Source organism: Vidua macroura, chromosome 16 (genome assembly GCF_024509145.1).
Source record: "Vidua macroura isolate BioBank_ID:100142 chromosome 16, ASM2450914v1, whole genome shotgun sequence".
In the NCBI taxonomy this organism is placed as follows: domain Eukaryota; kingdom Metazoa; phylum Chordata; class Aves; order Passeriformes; family Viduidae; genus Vidua; species Vidua macroura.
Genome location: NC_071586.1, coordinates 3,836,784 through 3,861,644, shown reverse-complemented (window position 1 = coordinate 3,861,644; position 24,861 = coordinate 3,836,784). Strand labels below are relative to the sequence as shown.

General features: G+C 40.5%; 1 protein-coding gene across 1 annotated transcript in view; it reads right to left on the bottom strand.

Annotated features, from left to right (window-relative positions):
- RBFOX1 (RNA binding fox-1 homolog 1) overlaps positions 1-24,861 on the bottom strand; it is a 1,011,377-nt gene that overhangs the window by 850,848 nt on the left and 135,668 nt on the right. Inside the window, exon 3 of the mRNA XM_053991708.1 lies at positions 20,664-20,696. Within this exon, the coding sequence (XP_053847683.1) occupies positions 20,664-20,696 (33 nt within the window). The remainder of the gene's footprint in view (positions 1-20,663; positions 20,697-24,861) is intronic.

The window sequence follows — 24,861 nt, the reverse complement described above, 5'->3', positions numbered from 1 at the left end:
CACTTAACCCTACATCCTGCTATTTTATACAACAGCTTTTCTTTTGATTGTGGCAAAAAATCTATCCACCTGCTGCACCCAAAACTATATTATTGTGAACACATCTCTTTTTTTGCTAAGCCTCCATTTATATTCCTAAGCAGAATAGAGATTGCCAGGTGAGCCTGCAAACAATTAAAATTTAAGTGAATGCCCCAAAGATATTTCATTGGTATTAAAACAGGGCATGTCATAGATTTTCAAAGTGGACTTGTTCTTTGCTGTGTCAGGGAATTCATAATAGAATCCAGTTCTGCAGAGATTCCTGATGAACTGAGCACGTGAGGAGAGGCAGAGAGCAATGACCTCGTGTGAGCCTCTGCCAGGATCTGCACATCAAAGGCAGCCCTGAGATTAGCTACAGCTACAACCAGATATCCCGTGCACATTTCTGCTGGGATGCTTCCCAAAGAAGTCACTTGTAGAATAATGAAGCATTCAGAAGTTGGAGTGGGTCTGTGGAGCTCAGAGTGTCCCTAGGTTGGGTCTGGGAGAGAGGAACAAGCCCTGGCAGAGCTGACACAGCATGGCCCAGGGATGGGCTGGCACGCTGTGTCCTCACAGGCACCAGTGCTGGGGTGCTGTGGAGAGCTCAGCTGGTGCAATGAACTCCAAAGGGAAGAATTTGGTGAGGGAGAACAATTATGTTGTATTTTTAGATCTATATTTATATACATGATGCCTTGGTGTTCAGAGTTATATACTAATGCAGGATCTGAAAAATAGAAAAGCTAAAAACTTCAGGCATCTCACACACACATTCTAATATAATACATATAATTCTATAATTCATTGTTCTAGAAGTGTCTCAATAAAAGTCTTTTTCCTGCCCTCTACACAGCAATATGGCCTGGCCATGATTTTCAGGTGGAGTAGCCATGGAAGTGCAGTCTGTAGTGAGGATGCACAGTTCTACAAGCAGCCCCTTCCTGCTCACAGGGTGCTTCTGTCTTGGCTCTAGGTTTAGAGAAGTGAGAGAAGCTTTAAGGATTAAATTATTCCCCAAAGATTTCACTGGGTTTTTTATGGTAGTTAAAAATAACTTTAAAATTGAGAACACTGAAGCAAAAATTCTGTGGTGAATTTTAAATTTAATTTTAACTAGCTGTGGATTATGGAAACATGTACTGAATAAAACACTGATCCTTGAACATGAACAGTTTATTTTTTTGTTCACTTAATTTGTTGTATAGTAAGAGGCAATATAATTAGAAGATAAAGAAATACTTTAGTTGCTCATACTTATTAGTGTGTTCCTTCCACAAGTGCCTGCTTGGTGGTCAACTTCTTGCCCTTTGTAGATTCATGAACATTTACAAAACATATCAAACACAAATGTCTAAATATTTTCTGTTATGAGGCTGAGTTCAGTGACTCAGGGGAAAGAGGCCTCGAGTTCCTTCCCCACCCAGCACTGCAAAGCAGAAAAACGCTAATCAATAATATTTATTATATTAATATTATTCATTATAATAATTATAATACCAGCTTATATTTATCTAACAGATAGAGCTCCTAATATGCAGGTTATCTTAATTAACTTGTCTCTGATTTAGAAGAGTTTATGAAAGAATAGGGGGAGAAAGGTGAAGATTTTTTTTTTTTTAAAGCAGGGCTGTAAAGGACCTTCCAGCACAGCACAGGAATTGGTTTCTGGCTCAAGTAGAGCAAATTCTAGCACACAGAGATGGCTTAGGTTTTAAAGCCCCTGTGAGCCCCCCAGGAAGAAGCACACAGGACCACTGTGGGAACACCAGTGACCCAGCACATCCTACAGAGGGTGGCTCAGACAGAGCACTGGAAATGCAGAGCTGCACTCGTGCTGCAATTCCCTCTCCTCTGCTCCTGAACTGCTTCCCCTGGGAAGCAACTGCATGAACTGGGAGCTCGCTGTGTCTGTAGAGCCTTTGCACGTGGGAGATGGAACTTCCAGGTGCAGGCAGCACCAATCCCAAAACGAGAGCTCTGCTCCTCCAGGGCTCCAACAAACACTGTGTGCATCAAGCACCAAGGGCTGACACCACGGCCCTTCCCTCAGTGTGGGAATTAGAAAAACAGAAACTTCCACAGACACTGAAGGGGTTGATCTGCAACCTTAGAATAAGCTTAGATTGATGTAAAAATTAAATACACAGACACTAGGCAGAAAAGTCATAAATGTATGTTTCTATAGTTGTAAGAATATTCCTTAAGTGAGAAACTGCACTGATAAGATGGTGAAGGGTTTTACAGTGTAGTAATGTAATTGTATAGAGTAAGCTACGGGTTCAGAAGTTATAATAGAAGCTTTTGTGTGTATGTGAGATAGCAGCCCATTGGATAAAAGTGTCTGCAGTGCAACAGAATTAAGTAAAGGTGATAAGTTAAAAAAGCAAAATAAATCTTGTAGCAACTGTCCATTAAACTAGAAAATTATATATTACCTTGTAACAAAGAACTTGTGACTACTTTGAGCTATGGCCAGCTGCTTGCTCTCATAGATCTCACAGCCTCTAAGACTGATGTTTATCTGAGTAATAAATAATTATTAGCCCAAAAGTAATCCCATTTCTTCATTAATAGCAGCAATAATGATACCTCAGCAGGCAGAATTTATTTTATTATCCCCCACCCCAAACCAGACTTTGAACACCAGCTAAAAAGGCTGGGTTCTCTAGCCTGGACTAGTTCTGCTGCTCCCCTGTATGGTACCCATTTTATGTGTAGTAGAGCTTCATTCTAGAATTTTCCCACAAGTTTGAAAATAATATTTTTGTATTTATTTGCAGAAAAAAATATTGGGCTTAATATTTGTTTAATCTATCTTCCTTTCTTTATTTATACATATGTCCACCCCCTCAGTCACCCAGAAGTTGTATTACATTGTGAATGATATAGATCTTAAGAACCTACTTGCTAAACTTCCTTTTTCTTCTTTTTTTGGTGAAATTTCAATTTCTGTGAAGAGCTGCCTGATGCTAATATTGTCAGTCCATACATGATGTGAATATTGGCATTCATCTTCCATGCTGAAAATGCCAGCATTTTCAGCACCAGGCACTGTTTTAGTGCCCTGATATGGTGACTAACACTTTAAACCCTGGAGAAATAAAGATAAGCAGCGGGAAATACAATCCTAGCAGGGATTCACAAGTGAACGTTTCTCGATGAAAAGAAACACAATAACTTTACAAACGTTTTCATCATAATAATCCAAATCCTTATGAGTCACACTTGAGGAAACTCACCACAGATTCCTCTGAAATATTTACGACTCTTATCATTTTTTGACCAAAAAAATGGAGCCATGTTCTGAATCACCAACTTGCCTGACTGTTACCAGGGAAATTTGCAAAGAAACCAACTGATAACTCTTTGGCTTGTTTAACTATTCAGATTTAACTATACCGATTCCCTCCCAGCATTATGCATGCAGCATTTCCACTAAGAGGCTGGCTGATTTCTGCTCTCTTTTCCACTCTTTTATGAGCAGCTTCCTCAGTCTAATTAAAGCAGAGAACCCAGCTGTCTTCCCCTCTGCTTCAGAGAGCTAAGGGAAGAACTCCAGGAAAATCACTCTTCAGGGACTCCACAGGGATAGCCAGGATGCAAGAAGTGGGAATTGAAATCTCAAGCCCCAGATTGCTGAGCTAAAAAGGAGCTACATTTGCAAGTTCTGTTAGGACCTGCTCCAAGCCCTGTGTTTTGGTGCAGCCACAGGCACGAGAGCAGGGTATTTAAAGGGAAGGAAGTGAAAATACTGCATTTCCCACCTGAGCTGACCCACAGCAGCAAGCAGCACTGCCTGGTGAGAGTGGGGTGGGATGGGGCAGCTCCTTACAGCTGGTGCAGAACGTGGCTCAGACTTGGAGGGATCCTCCAAGGGCTCTTTGTGCTCCCCCTTTGCTCCTGCCAAAGGGGTCCCAGTGTTAATCAGGGCTGGGGTGATTAAGAACTGTGACACTTTCTAGGAGGGGACAGGGGGTGGCCACAAACCCACTCACAGCTTAGAGATGACACCTGAACCCGAGTTTGCCCCGAGAACATGCAGCAGGAGGAGCAGGAATACAATCATCAGGTCTTTGTGGAACAGACTGAAATGCATTTCAGAATTTCACTTCAACAGAGACAAATTCCATTTCACACTTTTGGCAGACTGGCTTCATCAAACATTTTTCTCCCCCAGGAAGGCTGGAAAATGCTGTCTGTCTCTGGGAAATATCACAATCCTGTTGCCTGTGTCTTTCCCTGTGACTGCCCATGTGAAAGACAAGCATCTGCCCAGCTGAGCCTGGAAAGCCGAGCAGAATGGGACGTGTGGGCTGACACCAGCACCAGCCAGCAAGCCCTGCACCATCTCAGGAGGGATGGATTGCCTCTGCAGCCTCCTCTCCTCTCAAGGACAGAGCTCAGGAGCAGAAGGGGACAGGGCTGGATGAGCCATGTCCCATTGCAGTGCCCAAGCCTCTCCCCGAGGACAAGGCTCTTTGCCATCACTGCAGGATGAGGGAACCCAAGGCAGGCAGCACCAGCAAAGTTCTGGCTTCTCTAAAACTGGGATTTTGCTGCCCTCATCAGTTTACAGCCCTTGAAATAACCTGGCTTGCTTGTGCCTGAAGCTAACCCTCGAGATGAGCTTCCCCAAAGGTGTTGTAGCTCATTAAAAACTGCACTAAACAGTTGGCTGTGGATCTAGGAGAGGTGGCCTTGCTGCATGATTAAGAAAAGTAAAATAAACTACTGGAAACTGTATAGTCACTAATGAATCTCCTTTGAAAAGTCAGAGGTTAAATACAAATGTCAACAACAGGATTGCAAGCTGTCCTCAGTTTCATCAGTGAAATGGTCAGTGCAGGCTACTGACTCCAAAGATAAATATTTAGAATAAAAATAGAAAGGTCAGTCCAGAGAAACGCAGACTTTGCAAAGCCAATTAACTAAAGCCCTCAGGATAGATTGTATAGTGATGATATCCCAGTACAGTCCTGTATTAAATCAGATCAATACAGGAATGCACTTAAAACTGATTTTTGAGAGCTCCAAGCAATACACAATAGGGTAAGTTGCCTCTGAACACAGTGAAAAGCAGATACTTCAAGTGAGCATGACAGAACAATGATCTCAATTTTACAGTGTTAAAAACTCCCTGTCCTTGCAAGCAGCAATAGATTTGTTTTAAAATTAACAGTGTTCCCTCACTGGCACAGGGAAGTTGATACAAGAGGTCAAAATCAGTTAATTACTGTAAAGATGTGTTCATGGATATGCCAGGGCTTAAAGAGATGTTTGGTTCTCACATTGCCATGTAGGAGCTGGATTATTCTCAGACAGAGCCCAGCAGATGATCTATTCCTCACAGAGTATTCTTTTAAATACATTGGGTGCAAAACAGACCAAAACAAACTCCATTGTTTGGATTTTTCTTGGAAATGAGCTAGCCTAGTTAGGGAACTGCTTAAAAGCAGATTGTGTCTGGTGTGAAGGGGTGATGCTGACGAGCTCTGTACGTGTGACACAAGGATGTGCCACGTGCAGGGGAAATCTCCTCCCTCCCATCAGAAACTCCATTAAATGAGGGATCATAAATATCTGCTGCTTTTAACCATGTGCACAGCACAAAGAATTATGCCCCACTGCACCTCTCAGCTTCTGAGACCTTCAAAGTTGGAATATTCCAGAGGAAGCTGAACATCCACCCTCAACTCATCAGTTATCAACACCACACTGCCTGCTCTGGATCAACGGGATTTCAATGAAAAGTCCTTCCCTAATCCTCCTCTTTGAAAGGAAAATATCTATGCATTTAAAACATCAACTGCCTCGTTCCTTCACTCATCAGAAGAGCTTATCTGCAGTCCTAGACAAGTGAGAACATTCAAAGTTATGTGTGAAAAGCAAATGGGGAAAAGAAGAGTGATAAATTTGACAGTGGTCAATATGTTCAAAAGTTTGAATGAAAATCTGAATGGTGTAAAGATAAAACACACCCTAATTATGTAGTAAGCCAAAATAGTTTTCCTAGTGCTTTGATCTATTTAGTATTTTACATTCATAATTTAAAAGTGCCTACTAATGCATTTACCTGAGATGTGCTATGATCACTCAGGGAATAAAGCTGCTTATTCTCATCTATACAGCTGAAACAACTTCTTTTCCTTATTTTAAGACAGGAGAATATAAAATCTGCAATAATTTTTATGAAAAAAATATGATTTGACTAAAAAACCAAACAGTTCTAAAAGAAAATGTACAATTAGAAGCCTCTCTCTGCTATTTGTCTACAGAGTAGGCTTCAAGTCACTGAACTGAAAACCCAACTAATTTTGGTCTTAGATACAAAAAAAAGTTTCTAAAGCCTAGATGAAAAAGGAAGTCCATAGACCAGCTCGTGTACATGGTCAGCTTCTGTTGTTATGTCTTTGAAAGGCCTCAGCTTCAAGCTCTGCTCAGTTACTCATTCATCCAATTTTGAATTATTAAACATGTTTTTACTTTTCACAGATTTCCTCTACTCTACCCACCTCACTTTTTTTGTGAGAACTGAGGGAAGAATTGAGCTTGGCATTTTGATAGGCTCCCACTGCCAGCTCAGGAGAAGCACGGATCAGCCATACCCCAATTTATGGAATCTAAAAACTCTACTAAAATACACATAGAAAGTCACAGTGACTTCAAAGATCACTTTCTTCCTCCACAGGGGAAATCCCACAGAGACTTGAGTAGAAAAACCCAACAACTGTGTTTGAGAAACAGAGCTGAAACAGGAGAGGGTTATCCAGGATGGATAACCAGAGCTTTTCTTCATTAGTAGTATAGAAAAAAAGGTGGACAACCTAAAAATAACCTGAAAGGCTGCCACGGAAAATTTTCACTACTCTATTGGTGGTGAAGAAAAAAAAAAAAAAAGAAGTCTCAATTTTTGACTACTTGAGGAGATTTTCCAAGACAAAAGATTTTTTTGCCCTCTTATCCAGCTGCTCCTCCCAGGGGCCAAGGAAATTTTAAACACGACTAATAATGAGAGAGAAATCACTTCAGTACAAAGTGGTATTCTGGAGGAAAAGAACTTCTGGAGCTCTTATTTCTTATTCCTCCCCCAAGAAACAGCTCATTCTTACCTGGGCCATGTTCTCCAGGGAAAACTATGATTGCAGCACTGATAAAATATCAGAAACAAGTCATTAAAACACCTCACACACAAATCTCTTATTCTCCAAGCGAAATAGAGAATGTTGGAGAATGACCACAATGAGAAGAAGCAGACTCATTTTTAAAGAAATTCCTTCCATGTCATTCCCTGCCAGTGCCATCATTAACCTGGGCATGTTGGTATTTGCTTTTGTGAACTGCCTGACCTTCACCCTGCCACTGCCTTTGTGCACAGGCTGCTAGAGCCTCTGTGCCCTCAGAAATGCCACCCAAAGTGCCATCAAATTCCAGGCCCTCTGTTGTGCACTGTGCACCAGCTGGCAGCCCTACAAGCACACAAGATTTTTTTTTTTTTTCCCAAGAAGACAAACACCAGCAAATTGAATTACTGTGCTAACAGGAGCAAATAAAATTTATTTAGAAAAAGAATGCATAGTGAGATTATCTAATTAAAATTATTCAGACTTGCTTTGCACTGCCAGTGTTTTGAAGAAGGATAGCAGGTAGTACAGTATCTAGTCCTGTGAATTTATTAGTGTTGAGCTTTAACCCTACAACTGTCAGCTCTGATTGGAAAAATTATGTTCAAGGTTTTGTAGCAAGAAGTGATTAAGTGCATTTACAAAGTGAGGACATCCGTTCCCAAGCTGCCTAACATCAATTAAAGGAGGCCAAATTAAATCGATGTTCTAATTCTACAAAATTAATGGTAACTTTTTTTTAATAGATGTAACAACATTTCCCTGAGGTCCTGTAATAAATTCTTATCACAGCAACTCATGTAGAAAGTAAATGGTTACCTATCCATGAAAATGCCATGTTTAAAACCAGTTATGGGAATGATGACAATGAGGTTCCTAATGGTTCCAGTGTTCTCCCAGGCACTTCATACTTGATTTAATGTTTGAGAGTTCTTTACTTTTAAACATGAGGAAAGCATGAAGGAAAAAAACATTCTTGTTTATTATGGAAATTATTAAATTTTTTTGCATTAGTTCATTTTAAATAGAGCATTCCCCTAAACTCATGGGATCAGGAGCTAATTAAGGTTACTTGTAATCACTTTTAATCAAAATGCAATCATATGTCTTCACTTTACGTCATTCCGTAAAAGGCAAGAGGGATTTTTTAATTTGTTTTGGGGAGTGGTTTATTTGTTTGTTTTTGGTTTTAAGTGTTGGGTGACATATACCAAACACTTCAATTTTCCATGTCATCATTCCTGCTCAGAAGATGAAGAGGCTGGAGATATTTGAGATGCAGTTTTGCAGCCTAGATGCTGAGGTGAAGGCACCTGCTCCTTGTGGCAGAGTGACACTGGCTGTGGGTGATAAGGAATTAGACACCCATCACCTGTGGGAGAGGCAGCTGAATTAATGGCTCTTATGGTTTCTAAACTTTCACATTCTCTCTGCCATAATGCTCTTATAATTATTAGAAAAGACACATTTGACTACTCTCTATGGCTGCTTTAATTTAGTATATAAAGCATTAGGTAAAGAGCCATAAACCAACATTTCTGATAGTTACAGCCACATTCAGGAATATTTGTCACTCACTGCCATTAACTCTTCTCCTTCTGGAGGATCTCTCCTAAAACACTGTGGTGCTGAGCAGAACCATAATGGAGCATATTATCTGTATTACAATGAATAAAGTATTCATTAAAAGCTTAACAGAAACAGGATTAAATTACTCTGCCTGTTTGGTTCAGCTTTCTGTTTATGCAAGTCTAGGCCTTAACCTGCTCCTGGGCTTCTCTTCTGAAAAGTACCACCAGTACTCAATTGCATTCTCAAGTCCAGGCAAGACAAACTAAACTGATGAACATAGCTCAGCGCTTGAACGCTGATTTTATAAATTCAGCACGCTCTCGGTATTGATTTAAAATGCGGTTTTGTAACCCAGGTTTCGTAGTGATGCTTCAAAATTCATTAAACCCCACAGATATTTCCTCCTAGAACATTATTCTGGTCTCCTGACAATCGGTGGCTTTACCAACATGTAATCATCTATGTTTATCTGGAGATGCCCTTGTGTTATTTGTCAGAATAAATCATCTAGAGCTCAAACACGATGTTCTTTTCAATTTCATGTTTTCAGAAGTCCTGCTGAATGTGAAGAGCTGTTCAGCTGGGAGCTGCTTTGCTTCCCCAGAGAAGTTACAGCAAAAGACATTCACTGAATCCAGAGCAGAAAAGAAATTCTTGTGTTACGTTTGAAGTGTAAGAATGTAAAGTCTGCATAAAAATGTAATCGAATTTAAAAGATTGAACTCTTTGAGCTTCTCTAGATGGTTTGGATCTACTCTGAATTCTTCAAATCCTACTCAAGACAGTATTCACTATGTCCTTTGGGAACAAAGAGCACTATGGAAGAAGGAAATGAGATACAGCAAAGAGAGCAATTTTCAAACCAACTGCTGGGAGTTACACTGTTATAGAAACCCTGCAAAGATGATTCTGAAGACTTTAGCCTAGTCCCAAAATCATAAACTCCCAATCCAACAGACCATATCCTTTTGTTAGAACCCTTTAGTAATTCAGCAAATAATTAATCATATGCCAATAATTCATTATAAAGTGAATAAACCAACTCCACCCTACATGTAATTGAAAACTCTTTGTCAGACCAGAAATTGAAATCATGTTTCAATGGCAAAGAAATGTGGAACTGCTGGGGAAAAAGGTGCCTTAACAAGCAACTATACACCCCAGGCTGCCTCTGTCATCTGCTGTTTCCTAAGGTGGAAAATGCAGACCTTCCCAAAGCAAAGGGGCCTTCCCCTACAACAGACACGGTTTAATTATGACCTCCGAGAAAACTCAAGAAAAGGAAATATTTTTGGCTATGTCATTGTTTAGTAATGACACAGACTCACCAGAAGGCTGACTGGCATAAAGCACCTGTTTATTATTTTGGACTGCTCCTTTTTATAGACTGTTCCAATACAAGTGGTCTTAATTGGTCATTTAGCTAATACATTTCACCTGACTGGCTAATTAACAAGACACCTTTCTTATAAACAATCTTTGAGTATAACAAGAAAACAGACAGTAGGAAAAACAACACCTGCAGGTTGTTTTTTATAATAAGCTATCATTGTTTATCTTCAACTCCCTAAAGGCTCCCAGGTCGATTCTGTGAAAATCTATCTAGCTTTCTCACTCTTGTCCAGGCTGTCACACCCACGTGGCTATGCCTTGTGGATCCTTCCTCAAAGCTGCCATTACTGAGGAGGAGAAAGGCTCTGTTTCACCCACTGCTCCTCAGCTCCACACTTTCCTCCAGCACTCCAGTCTCTCCCAGGTCTATTCCTCTATTCTCTCCTCTGCAGTGCTGGGCAGCAACTTCTCTCTTTTTTCCTCCCTGAAGCAGCTACACAAGTACACGTACTGCTGTTCACCTTCCCAGAATCCAGCTGATGCAAAGCAGGAGGCTGAGAACAATGCTGCTTTTTCTCTTCCCCTATTACAGCAACATGAACATTTCTCCAAGCAACCACTGCAGTTCTAAATCACCTCAAACCCTTCCCAGGTTTGTACAGAACACGTGTTTCCTAAGCATGTTTGGTGGCTGTTAAACATGAATGCGAAAGCAAAATATTTTAGTACTTCAGTCAAAAGAATAAACCAAACACACACTGCCCCCAAACACCCCCTCATAATTCTGGATATTTACCTTTGCAGTGAGTGCTGCTGCTAAGAAAATTGTTTTTTAAATGTACGATGGGAATGGGCAGCAGCACCCTTCTAAAACTTCCTGGTGAAGTCCCAGCCCAAAATGCTGCTTGGCTCACAATTGCTTTATCTGTGAATAGACATTACCTATGAACATCTATTTTTATAAACACATTATTTCCCCTAAACATAAACCCCTCCTGCTCTCTAAGTGCTGCATCAATGTGTTTGTACTGATGGAAACATTTCCCTTTGTCTTGCCCTGGAGCTTACGGTTTGTTTGCTCCAAACTCCTCACATTTCATTCAGAAACTTTTCCCAAAATATCTCTTTTGCCCATTTGGGCTCAATGTTAAGCAGCAGTATAAGGTTTAATTAATAAGAAATCCAATCTTTTCTGCATTTTCACATATAAATTAAAGATGTTGAACTAAATATCTGATGGAAAGATATCTGGTTTTGACCAGACACTGCAGTTCCCAGGCTGAGACCTTTTCCTATTTAAAAGTGACCTGTGGGGATTGATTATTAACAAGTTAAACTCCTCTTTCTCTCCCTCAGCTCTGCCACCTCCTACCTAAATTGAGATCACGTTCACTGCTCCCAAAACCGGGCACAGTTCCATTAAGGCCCAGCTCCATTAAAGTTTGTGAAGCTCTGCCAATTTCCATGGCAGAGAATTTGGCCTGTGGTTTGTTTAAAGGTTAGAAGCCTTGCCTGCAAATACTACAATTCCATGTGGAATTCAGCTACTCTTTAATTTTTACAGCTGCCCATGTCAGCCAAAAGGTCTTGTCTTTAGACTCTCAGTGAATCTGAACAATGAAATTGTTAAAAACCTTCCAGTATTCTTACAGGCTCTTAAAAAAGGAATTTTTATCACATTAATTTACATTGAACTTATGAAATTTAATCTTTTGCCCTTGCTGCTGTAATTTTTTGTTCCAAACCAAGAGAAAAAAAACCTTTTTTTCCCACCAATTCTAGAAATAAAATAAAAGGCAGAAGTTTATTCACTTTACTTTTTACTAACAGAAGTTCCAGTATAGGTTTTCAGTGTAAAAACTGAATAACAACCTGTACTCCTGCTAACCTGATTTACAATAATTAGTCAAAGGAACGAGAACAGTCCCCAAACAAATTTCACTAGGCCTGAGGATGGAAGAAAACCTTGGTAAGATCATAAAATTTACTTTGAAATATCTGGCTCCTTATTCTAAACAGCTAATGGTGAATATTAATGTACTTGCAGCTAAAACTTCCTTTTGATGCTTTTCTGTAAGTACACTTCTTTTGTTAACGATGTACTTCATAAACATGACAATTGCTGCCCATGATTTTTCCCAGCACACAGCCAAGGAATACATCCCATTTTAATGGGAAGAGCATGCAAAGGCCTTCTGGATGCTAGTCCTTGCAGAAGGAAGAGATTTATCTTCAAACAAAGATCTACTTAAATATGTTTGTGACAGCTGAGGAATTTATCTCCAATTCTTTTTGCCTCTGGTGTGCCACATTGCTATTTTCCCCATAGCAGCATGCAAGAAGCAAACTAAGATGTCATATACATAATACAGAGATAAAAAATGACCCGATTTCCACGTCCATGTGATAAATGGAATGGAAGTTCAGTGAGCACATATTTGCACATTAATTGAACTGCATGATTCTGTCCTGTTCAATCAAGTCACTACTCTGTGTACCACAGGAAATTTTTCCCCAAGAACCATTAAACCAACTTTATTGCTTAAACACATACACATTTTTACCTATTTATCTTCCTGCCTTGCCAAGAGAGAAGAAAAAAGTTACTTCTGCGTATTCACATGATTGAAAACACATACACAGGAATTCATATATTAGTACATCACATCACTGTAATGAGAATCTGAGCTAAGTGTTGCTGCTCACTGTAATAATCAGAGAACAAAGGTATTTGATCAACTTTCTTCACCTATAAATATTTAGGAGACATTTGGGCTTTGAGAATATTAAGTTTTCCCTCAGAAATCAAGTTTCCTTTAGCTGATTTAATCATCAAGATCAATATGGCCCATCTAGAGCTGTGACAGTGTGATACTCTTGAAATCCACCAGTGAGGACTGACAACAGTGTGATTAATACAGCACCTTTAAAACCTTCATCAAAACACATCCAGATTCTCCCACAGGCAGTGAAAACTTACAGCATCCAGCAAGAGGATGTGGAAGGAAAGTAAGAAACAGAATCAATAAACAAAGTGCACTTTCAAGTCAATACCAACCCTTTAGTGAGACAAGCTAATATTCACTTCTGTCGCCATCAGATCCCTGATGCACTTTACTGAAACACATTCTGGAGACACATGTCCATGAAATGTGTGTGTTTATGTATCTGCATACACAGAAAAGGCATGCAGGATGGTTCACAGCTGTCATTTTTAAATCTCATTTTCTTCAGAAGCCTCCTAGGAGTCCTATCCAAACAGATTTGGGCAGGGTGGGGGCTGCTGTGGGGATGGAATCTTTAGATCCTTGGGGGAGAATTCCAGTTTCAGCCTGGGGGTTGAATCCAAAGAGCCACTTCAGGGCTGGGGAGGTCTGGGTACAACATTTCCCCTGCAGGAGCTCACTCTGCAAAGTGCAGTGACACCCAACACAACACCAGCCTTGGGTCCCCCCGTCCCATGAACAGCCTTGGAGCCATCACCAAAGGGACTGGGCAGCCTTTGGGTGAGAGAAGGACAAAAGAGAAGCCCTGTGGAAACTTCACAAAGCAGACCTCAAAAGAAAGATAGAGGCTCAAAAAAACCCAGCCCAGCAAAACCAAACCAAACAAATAAGGAAAAAAAAAAAAAAAACCACCAAACAAAATGTACAAAAAATAAAAAACAAAAATAAAAAAACAAACCAACCAACCAAGGAAAAAAAAAAACAAAAAAACTAAACCTACCAAAACAAAACAAAACCAAGCAAACAAAGCCCTCAAGCCCAGTTGAAAGACTGTTTGCAGAGATAGAGACTTTATTGGGGAAGGTTGTGCAACTTTGAATGAAGCAAATAGAGGTAACTGAATTAGTCCATAGACCATTTTTCATACATACATTAAAAAAAAATCTCAAGTCTAAAGGTGGTGTAGGCAACAGAGTCTCAGCTACCAGAGGCACACGTAAGAACCTGGGTGGTATCACAGCCATAAAGATTTCAGTCAACAAATACTCTGTCCTTGTTTTGTGGCGCTTCTCCTAGGAGCACCATGACACACCTGGGCACTCTTCAGGCTGTGCTGGGCCACCTCAAAAAGCACCTTTTTAAAAGCTTACAAGAGCCAAGCTTTTGTCACTTGAGCTGAGTAATTTATGTGTCCAAGTCCTTGCCAAACTGGATGACAATTAAAGCCTGGTACTTAATTAAAGAAATACAAAATGAAGGCTCAAGTTCCAATCATATATATATATATATATATATATATATATAATAAATGCCCTAATAATTATATATTTAATAATATATAAGCAGTAAATTAGACAACTGGTTGTGTTTAAACTGAGGTATTGCATGATTCAATCTATCTGGGGGTTTATGAAAGTTTGTAATTTCCATTCATTATCTTTTGTTGAGCTACTTGCTCTTCAGTGGTAGAAGCTTCTGCTTCCATGAGTAAAGTTGTCCCCAAACCATAAATTATATCCTACAGTTTTGACATCATTTATTTTCATACCATTATACATGCCAACCTTTTGACTACTCAAGATCAAAAGAGTTGCTCTCCAGGCTCATATTTCACTATAGCTCTCATATTTTATGCAGCAAATTAGGTTTTACAGTAGCAGCTACAGCAAGACTGTCTCTCATACTGCACAACTTAAAATTACTGCACAGGATTTCAGAGGGAAGGAGCACAATCCTAGAAATTCATGCCTGAGTTAAAAATGGATGAAAACTTTGTATAATTCTTCTCCATCCGTTTTGTGCAGTCCTTTTACATCTATATGTAGCTAATGTGGTTAAATCTCAAAACTATAAAAGGAAGCCATTGGTGATAAAAGTTGGAGGGGAATCCATCAAATCCTGATGAAGGCAGGTATTTGGTGTGTTCAGGGGGGGCTGCACCCCAGGCACATCCCAGGGTCACCCTCCAGGCACACACTGCCATGAATTTCCTTCCTGCCACGTTTGCAGTGTCCATATTAACTTGTCAGGATAATTGCTCCAGCTGGGAGCTCCCATCACTGCCAGTCAAGGGTTTATTGGGGATCTGAAGACACAGAAGGTGCTCAGCAGGATTTGTATGGGACACTGAGTTACCCAGAGACACCTTTCACTGGGAGTTCAGACCCTTCATCAGCTTGCATGACTGAAAAATACTTTTTAGTGGAAATTACTGATGGCTCAACATCAAAATGTCAACTTCTGCACAGTTACAAATGTTCAGTTCTAAAAGCTTGACAATTAAAAATACTTTTCATTTATAAGTCTTGATTTTACACTTGAAATTATAAATATTCTTCGTTATATTATGCAGAATTATGACACCTTTGCAATTATCTTTTTAAGAAAAAGCACTGGTACCTATTTATACAGAATTTGTGACAGCTTGATTTAGCCAAATCTATAGTGATTTCAACATACCAAGCAAAAATTACGATCTTACTGCAATAATTATCCTTTTGATAAATTCTGAAGTCCCACTAAAAACTATAGAGATTTTAAATGCCTTAAAATAATCAAAATTATGACTATAAGGAAAGCTTTATGCTATAATCCTATAGATAATGTAGTTTCCTTAAAAAGCAAATATTTTCTTGCTGTAAATACATTAAAGATAGGAACTTTAAAAAATACTAATAGCAAATTCTTTATTAGTCATCATGACTGATGACTCCATGCCTCAATCCACTTGGAAAGAAGAGGGAATAAAGAGCTGGGTAAGATAAACAATGCACAGTTTCAAACAAATGCTGTGGCTGATGCAAAGTATTGATGCATCAGAACAGGGAGAAGCTGTAATCCACTCACTCATCCTGAAAAACAACCTGAAAATAGAAATGAAAATGTCTCCTGTCCTGAGCACACACATCCCCTGCAGTGATGGCACACGAGGTCCTTGCATGTTAAGTGTGCTGGGGAGAAAAAAGTAGGGCAGGGAGGGGAGGGAGGCTGAATGACATGTTTTTATCTGCTGTGGGGCTTTAATACAGCACCTGCAATTTACCCTGACAGCATCCAACCAAGCATTCATCTCTCCCCAGATAAAGTTCCCACTGATATCATAGTTTTCCCATAGAAATCAATCAGACAGACAACAGGATTTAAAATTCCTCATGAGCTAGCAGAAAGAATTATAAGTCTAGCAGGAACAGAGCACACTGCAAAGCATCAAACCAGTCACCGTAGGACGATATTGGTAGAGGCATATTTCCTGAGCAGGCTCTGCTATCTGTTTACACACACATCTCACTGACTCCTTTTCCAGAAGGAACTAGTTCACCTTGGCATCAGAGGCGGGCAGCAGAAGCAGGTATGGTCCTGCTGGCAGTGAAACCCCTGCTCTGCTGCTGCCTCACCACAAGGTTCCTTCATTTCTCTTGTTCTGCATCACCTCCAGAGTGTGTCAGACACTGGACAGAGTGTGCAACACAGCCTGATGGGCTGGGATTGCACCTGGGGCCTCCAGGAGCAGTGCAAGGCAAGCAGACCATAATATCAGCCAGCACAAACCCTTCACAGAATTCACAGAATCACTGGGTTGGAAGAGACATTCAAGATCATCGAGTCCAACCCAGCCCCAACACCTCAAATAACCCTGGCACCCAGAGCCACATCCAATCTTTTTCTAAACACATCCAAGGATGGTGACTCCACCATCTCCCCTGTCAGACAATTCCAGAACTTTATCACCCCTTCTGTAAAAAACTTCTTCCTAATATCTAACCTAAATGTCCCTTGGCACAGCTTGAAGACTATGTCCTCTGGTTCTGTCAGTGCTGCCTGGTGAAAGAGACCAACCCCACCTGAGCACGGCCACCTTTAAGGACATTGCAGACAGTGATGAGGTCACCCCTGAGTCTCCTTTTCTCTTTAAACCCCCCCAGCTCCCTCACACCCTCTGTGGTGGCTTTCAGACCGTGTCTGCCATGGACACCTTGCACGTGCGCCGCTCACATCGCTCATGCAAACACATTTCCTGCACACAGACAGGGTTTTTCATTCACATTGTACCAACCAAAAACAAGTGAAACTGCCTGTCCTGCCAGTGGATTCTCCTTCTCTCTCCACCCCACCCAGGAGGGCAGCAGAGGGTGGATTGAGGGAATCCATGTGCTGGCCTTTTCTGAACATGCTGCCCCCAGGCCTGAGCAGTTCCTTCCACATCAGGGACCTGGGGGGCTTAACAGCGACTTTTCCTGGTCATCAAGGACCTGATGGATCATTGGATAAACCAGTCACACTTTTGTTATCATTAGAGCCATATTCTCCTTATTATTCTGAGCTTTCCTGTAAACTCTGATTTAATAACCTCCTTGGGCTTTGAGCTGATTTTGATTCCATTTTATTAAGACATATTGGCACTCTTTTCTTTATGAGAGTAAAAAATAGGCTGCCTTGACATTCCTCCCATTAAAGCAGGCAGAGAGCTAACACACAGTTATGCTGAACTTGTATTTCAATCAGGCATGACCTCTCACTTCTCACAAGAAGGCCTTGAACTTCATGGTATCATTTATTCAAATATTGCAGAGGAAAAGAGGAATCACAACAAGCTTTTTCTGTTCTATTTTCGTAACAGCATTTGTTTCAGAAAAAGAAATTATGCTTTGCCTAACATAAAGATCATTTCTTCTCACTGCTAATTAGAAGGAAGAACACTCTGGAAAGTCAAATAGTTTGCTGAATGAGACACCTTTTCATGGGGAAAAACGTACATACAAAAAACAATAAAAGGACTAGATGCCACATATCTGTAATAGATAAAGTTAGCAGAATGGAAAAAAGGCATTCCTCAAACTGTTGTTCCAGCAAATTACATGAAAACTTATTTTATTGTGTGGTATGGGAATTGCTACAGTGGACAGCTGTATTTGAGACTGATCTCAGGCCCATTTTGTAATAGTATTAACAGAATCTGTTATGGGTTTGAACAAGAAAGCAGGGTAAGCTGTGATAAAATCTTTGTGTTTGACTACCTATGCATAAGTTATTCCTTTTTAAGATGCCTCTAACTTGCATATTTACAAGACTATGACCCTAACAGACACGATGTGGGCAGATTTGGCAATTATTTTTGGAAGGCTTTGCTGCCTACAGCTTTGACTCTGTCACTATTTGTTGTCCCTTTTTGTTAAAAGATGGAAGGAAGGTCCTGGGATCACTTGACAGCTTCTTCTAGATGTTCTCATTTCTGTAGTGCTATGTGGTAACCAGCATTTAGAAAAAAACCCAGCTGGTTTGTACCTTCCTAAAACATTCAGTAGCTGCACAAATACGCTAAGTTTTCATGCAGACTTCATACAAAATTTAGTAAAGGAACACAGCAGTGTTACCTAAGAACAAAGAAAAAGGAATAAACAAATTTCAAGACTATTCAGATCACCAGTTCAAGAGCAACCAAGTAGAGGCTCTGATAAAAGATTTTACAAAACAAACCTAAGTGCTTTTTTATTCAAAAGCAGAGCAGAGAGCTTCCACACAAGCACTCCAGCAGCAAACAACGGAGGAGCTCTAATGAGACAAGACCTGACACAAAGGTAAGCCAGAACAAGAGGATTTGGGGCTGTATCTTTCTCAGAACTGTTCCTGAAGATCCAAAGGTAAAGCAAAATCAAATCAAATCAAATCAGGCAAAACACAGAGCCACTATTCTCAAAGCTGAGGAAATGTCCTGTGTGTCTTGTCATCCCCACAGTCACGTGAGGCCTCAAAACTCCACCAGAACTGTAGGGTTGTGCCCGTGTGGCTTCCAGAGGAAATTTTGGGAAGTTTGCCATTATGTCAAAGGAATCGTTTCCTGAGCTGAAAATTCATCAACCAGTTCTGCATGCCTGTTATCTTTTTATTTGCTATTTTACGTGAGTTATTCCACTGAACTCAGACTATTTCAAACAACATTAATGCCCTGATTAAGAAAAATATTTAATTACCCTCTACATCCAATTAGGATTTGCCCTGTATTGGAGATCTGGCAATCCTTCTGAGTACTTTCATGAGTGGGAGAAACAGCACCTGACCAAAACCTCTCACACACAGATCTGTGTCTCCAAACTCAGCAGGCCCACAGGTAGGGCACAAACCTCAGCTGGTGAGCTCTTAAAAAACAACCAAATGTGTTAACTTAAGGTTTTGGAATCAACAGAGTACCAACAAACAAATTAATTCAACTGGCCGACGCAGAAACTTGCAATATTCCCAGAATTTACACACACAAGAGAAAAAGGTACATGAGAACATTTGACAAATAAATAAGAAAACAGACTGTACAGAAGGCAGCAGAGTCAATAGTAGCGCCCACACAGTGACAAATCTCAGCCCCCAAAATCCCATTAAAAACCAAGAAACTCAAAATGACTATTAGTGGGCTCTTGATAGAACAGCACCAAGCATTTGAACAGTGCAACAGTGAAAAAACAGACACAAATCCTACTCCTGAAACTCCCTGAGACAAGCCAAGTATACAATTGAATCAGACCAGCTAAATTGAATGCTGATATTAGAGTCTCAATCTAAATAAAAATGAATGATCTCATTCTTTTGCAGTATGCAAGTGAACTCGTGTTCTTGTTCTTTAAAGTAACTAGCACAGTTTATCTATTCTCTTTAATAATGCAATTTAATTTACCAAAGGTTCATATTAAAAATTTATCCAGCAGTTAGAGTCACCTACACATATTTTCAGTTATACGTGAGCTTTGCAGCACACCACAAATTCCCTACTGTGAGTCCGAGAAGGGTTTCACAGAGGAGCACTCTGAGCTTCCAACTGATGTTACAAATAAATGACTCAGGCACTGTGCACCAAATTAAAATATCTGCCAGTTATTACAAGTGCAGTGACTTGTTCAGCAGCAATGTCCAGGAGAGGCAAATGCAGTCAAACACGTTTGTGCTCACAAAGGGCCGCTTCTGCTTTAGCAGTCAGTTATTCCAAAGACACTCCAATAATCGGGATATTTTCACCTCTAAGAACACCTTCAAACCATTCAGAAATACTCACACATCAAGAGGAAAGCTGACAAAATAAATGTGAGTCCAAAAGGATCAAGCTAACCTGCAGCAATGTCAAGCACCTAACGTACAACACTGCCGATGGCACTCCAGAATTCAATGGGAACTCGGCACTAAATTCATCTGCTCTTTCATGCTCCAGTCTGTTCGAGCAGTTCATGGCATATGGTACAAGAAGAGTGAGGCAGAGCAGGTGTGGAGGTGACAGAACACGTGCCAACCCCCAGAACCACCTCTGCAGCAGGTACAAGCCTGCTTGGCTGAGGAGCAAAGGAGAAAAATGGAAGGGCACAGGGCAAGGTCAGCTTGCACCTTCTGGGGGTGGGAAATAAAACACACACTGAACAAACCTCTGAATTGTGTGGTTTTGGTGCCATGGAAACCTTCAGAAAGACATGCACAATAGCAAAACTTTCCTAGAAGGGCTTTATGAGCTTAAATACTGTTATACCATGACCAGATTTCCAAAGATCGGCTCGTTAAGCACTAGAAGCAGCATAAATGCCATCCTGAAGTAACTTAAACTTTCACCCCAAAATTGTAGGCAAGCTGGCCCCTCTATCAGAAGCACAGAGAGCTATTTAACATTCCACCAGTATAAGACAGAATTTCCTACCTCAGCTTTGCTGGCATCCAATGATGTCAAAACCTGAAAATTACAGGAAAAATGCATTAGTATTGATCCAACAAAACAGGAATGGGATTAATTGGCTTTTGAGGTGACTGACATCAATTGGTTCTGATGGCTAGAGGGAACAGAACTGAAGAGAACTGTCTTTCACACTGAGACTATTCACCTCTCATGCACATCAGAGGGCAAAACCAGGGATATATTAAAGCAGTAAAATTCAGGAATATTGGGTAAAAATCCAGGAAATACACCAAAAGAGAACTGGGAAAATATGTTTCTATTTTGACTTATTTTTATTTTGTTGATGATGAGCAATGCAACCATAATAAACTTTCCAACCCAGACACAATTCCCAGGACACACTGAAAAGAGTTCAGTTCCACAGAGGTAGAAGCACAATCTCTGAAGGTCACATTCCATGTGGAGTGTGACAAAGGAAGTTTTGCCAGATCCTTCTCACTGGGGACAGTCTGCTGGGCACAGGTGCCCAGAGTTTGGACACCTGGGAGCTCCAGGGCTGACTTCCAGCAGCCAAAGCTGCCCCGAAGCACAAACATCACCGAGTTCTCTGCCACTCAAGGGTGACACTGAGCTCAGTTCAGGCCAGCGTCTAACACCAGGGAGATACAAACTCAACTGCTATGAAAAACTGCACAAAACCCACTGCTGGCAGTACAGAGAAACTCATCATCTATATTAAAGCAACTTAAACATTTTAAGACACATATACACTGCTATAGGTCAAACAACAGACACGAAGTTAATAAGCTCATATTAGACTCTGAAGGCTGTTTAACCATGTTGTAAGACAAAAAAATCTTTGTTAGAACTTTATGTCACACTACTGTCACCACTGTACTAGGTTGAAAAGCCCTTAATAGTCTCCTCACAAATTCCAGACTGACACCTAGCTATAATTCTGTCTCCAGGAGAATAGATCTTCCTTTATATTGGTGTTAATCATCACTTCTAAAGGACATGACCAGTTCTCCCAAGCTCCAAGGAGCAGGAGGAGGAGTGCCCAGCCATGACCCTGGCTGAGGGAAGGAGGAGGAGAGCACAGTTTATTGAACAAAGCTCAGCCTGCACAGCAAAGGAGACAATTTGTGTGCAGAGCTGCTGTTCAATGGAAGACATCTGTGGATTCATCAAAAGCTTATTCCAAAGGAATTTAGGAATGGAAATGAACTCCTGTCACATCACAACACTGCACCTGCAATCACAAACAGTTATTTAATTTAACCTGATTCAAACCCAGGTTCAGCTCTATTTGAAATGTGTATCTTTGTCACTAATGGGATTTTTGAAGCTGTTCAAGAATTTCTCTCACACGAGCAGAACTGACCTTATTTAAGTTCTATTTATTTACAAACAACTTATTGCCTTTTTTGTTGTTGTTGTTAATCCTCTTCATCAATATTTTTTACTGTTATCAGTTATTTTTCCTTTCCAAAATAAACCACACAAAAACCATCCCATCCATTCCCTGCTGGCATTCCCTTTGGTCACTCTGGCACCATCCCCTCACAAAAAAAGTCTTACTAATAGACTCATAGAGTTACACTCCACTTCTATTAATTTAATTACATCTTTCTTGGAGGCAAATGACTAAAAGCACATATTGTAGTGGATATACCAAAAACCTGTCTTAAACCACCAGAATTTGGAGTGGAGCTTCCTGAAGCTGCCATAAATCCTGCTCTAAACCCTCTGTCAAAGGTGCCTATCTTCTCCCTCTATCAGCTTTGCAAGAAATGTGAATAGAACTGAACAATGTGACTATTCCAGCCAGGACTCACTAATGCCTTGCAAGGCAATTACTCTTCTATTTTAATAATTCACCTTACGTGTCCAAAGACTGTATTTCTCTTTTATATTTTTGTACCTTCCTGGTGCTTTACAGTCACCCAGTGGTCAGCTGGACCACAGGACACATTATGTCCCTATCTTTCTTCTCCAAGTTATTGTCTGATAAATCCCTGCTCAGCAGCTGAATTCCAGTTAGTTCTTAGAATCATGACCTTTTCCTCAGTCTTACTAACATTAATTCACTTTTATTTCAGTCTCCAAGCCCATCCATCTCTTCCTGGATAACACACTCTGTGTTAGCAATTCATCCCAGCTTTACATTTTTATCAAATTTCATTAGCCCATTCTTAGGCCAAGCATACTAATGAAAAATTATCAAACAAAATGACAAATAACACCGTGGCACTGCTAAGAGTTTTCTGTCGAGCAGTGCAGCAGCAGCTGACCCTGATACAGCAGGTCAGGGTGCCAGGCTGGCACACCAGAGTTATCCTGCTGAAATACTGCAGCAGCCTGAGCTGCACAGCTGAGAGAACATCTGCACCCAGGCTGGACACAGGGACACAAACATACCCTGAGTTATTCTGGGAACTCTGCAAAATGATCCTCACACCACAGGGATTGTGATCTTTGATTGTATACTCACCACTACACCAATGGAGACAAAGATGGAATGTTTCTACTTAAAATAATGGCATTCCTCAAACTAATGTTTAATTAATAAACAGTAAACCACATTCATTTAATATTATGGGTCAAATAACACTCATTAAATTAATGGGCTGACTATTGTTAGTCTGTGAAGACCTGACAATTATCTAAAAGTTTAACAGTGATTTTTATTTAAGTTAGTGTCTTAACACAGTGAATTATCATTCTATCTGTATGACTGATTTCTTCCTCCCCCTCACTCCTACCCCCGTTCCTGAAACTTGTAATTTCTAGTCCAGCACCTGTGTCTGCTGTCACGTTTGAGGAGCAGTGAATGAAGACACGGGAGCAGTGTAATGGCTATGACAAAGAATTGCAGTTCCAAGCCATCCTTTGCTGAGGCTTTTGAGGAAGTGTCTGTGTGTTACACTGTGATCACTCAATTAAAGCCTCTGAGGAGGCACTGCCAGCTCTCGAGCTCCTTAAGCAGAGCTAAGATCTGCAGCCAAGCCACCCGAGACACAAAGCCAATTCATTCACCCCCACCCCAGGCAATCCTGGGTCAGGAAGCACCTGGAGAGATGTGTCCATGAGAAGCTAATTATTCCAGAAGGTGGGAGTGGGCCGAGCCAAGGCAGGAGCAGAGAGGAGAGCTGGGCTGCAGACAAGGTGTGTCACCATTAGCTCACCCCATTCCCCTTTGCAGATCACCTTCTGCAATAATCCACTGCCCTGCCCCACGATTCCTGCGAGGGATCATCATTTCCTCTCTCCTCCTGCTCCCCCCATGACATTTTATGCCCTAGTTGAAACCACAGGAATTTCACCAGGAGGAATTACGGCTCAGGTGAGGGATCCTTGTCTCTCTCACCATAATCCCTCTGTGACATAACAAAACCCTGGGTTTATGTCACTTTCCCAAGCAAGATGCAATTTATTCTTCTGGTGCTACCAGCTAGACGTGCCTGACAGAAAACATCTTTTAAAATGGCTTTTTTTGCTATTCCTGGAACTTGTATTCAATGCAGAACTTCCCATTCTACATGAGGAATCCTGCAAATACTGACAAAACATAGACATGGTGATGACACTGCAACAAAAAAGTAGAGTCTTTTAAACTATGTTTACTGCTTTTAGCATTTAGGATGGTCTCATCTTGAGGTGCATGCATAGTTCCTCTCTCCAGAATGAGCAGAGGACAGTATTTGCTATTCTAAATCAGAAAGCAAATGGCTGCTATTTGTTACCAAGGACATGACCAGTTCTCTCAAGACAACACCTTACCAGAAAGAAATAAAGGAAACCTTCTTGAACAAAGAAAGCTCCTCAAACATGAGACTGGACAGCTCATTTAGTATCGATTTTGTATTGAAAGTACAAGAAATTCCCTGTGTTAAAAAAAAGAGGAAAAAATTGCAAGGTACATGTTTTGAGCCAGTATTCTCATCTATCCTGTACCTGAAGGTGAGTGATAATTTCACTGAACTGTCCCAACTTACACACATATTAAGCCCTTTTTCTGTCACTGATTTTTCTCAAAAAGACATTTTCTTAATTTTTTTCACTTTCTCACATCAATCTGAATCCTGTACATTTAAAAAATAAGACCAGTTTTTATCTTTAATATCTTTCCCCCTTCCCAGGTTCCTATGGAAATAGAGAAAGGATTTAAAAAAAAAAAAATGAGGCCAGGACTAGAAAAAAACATGCTGTAAACAAACAT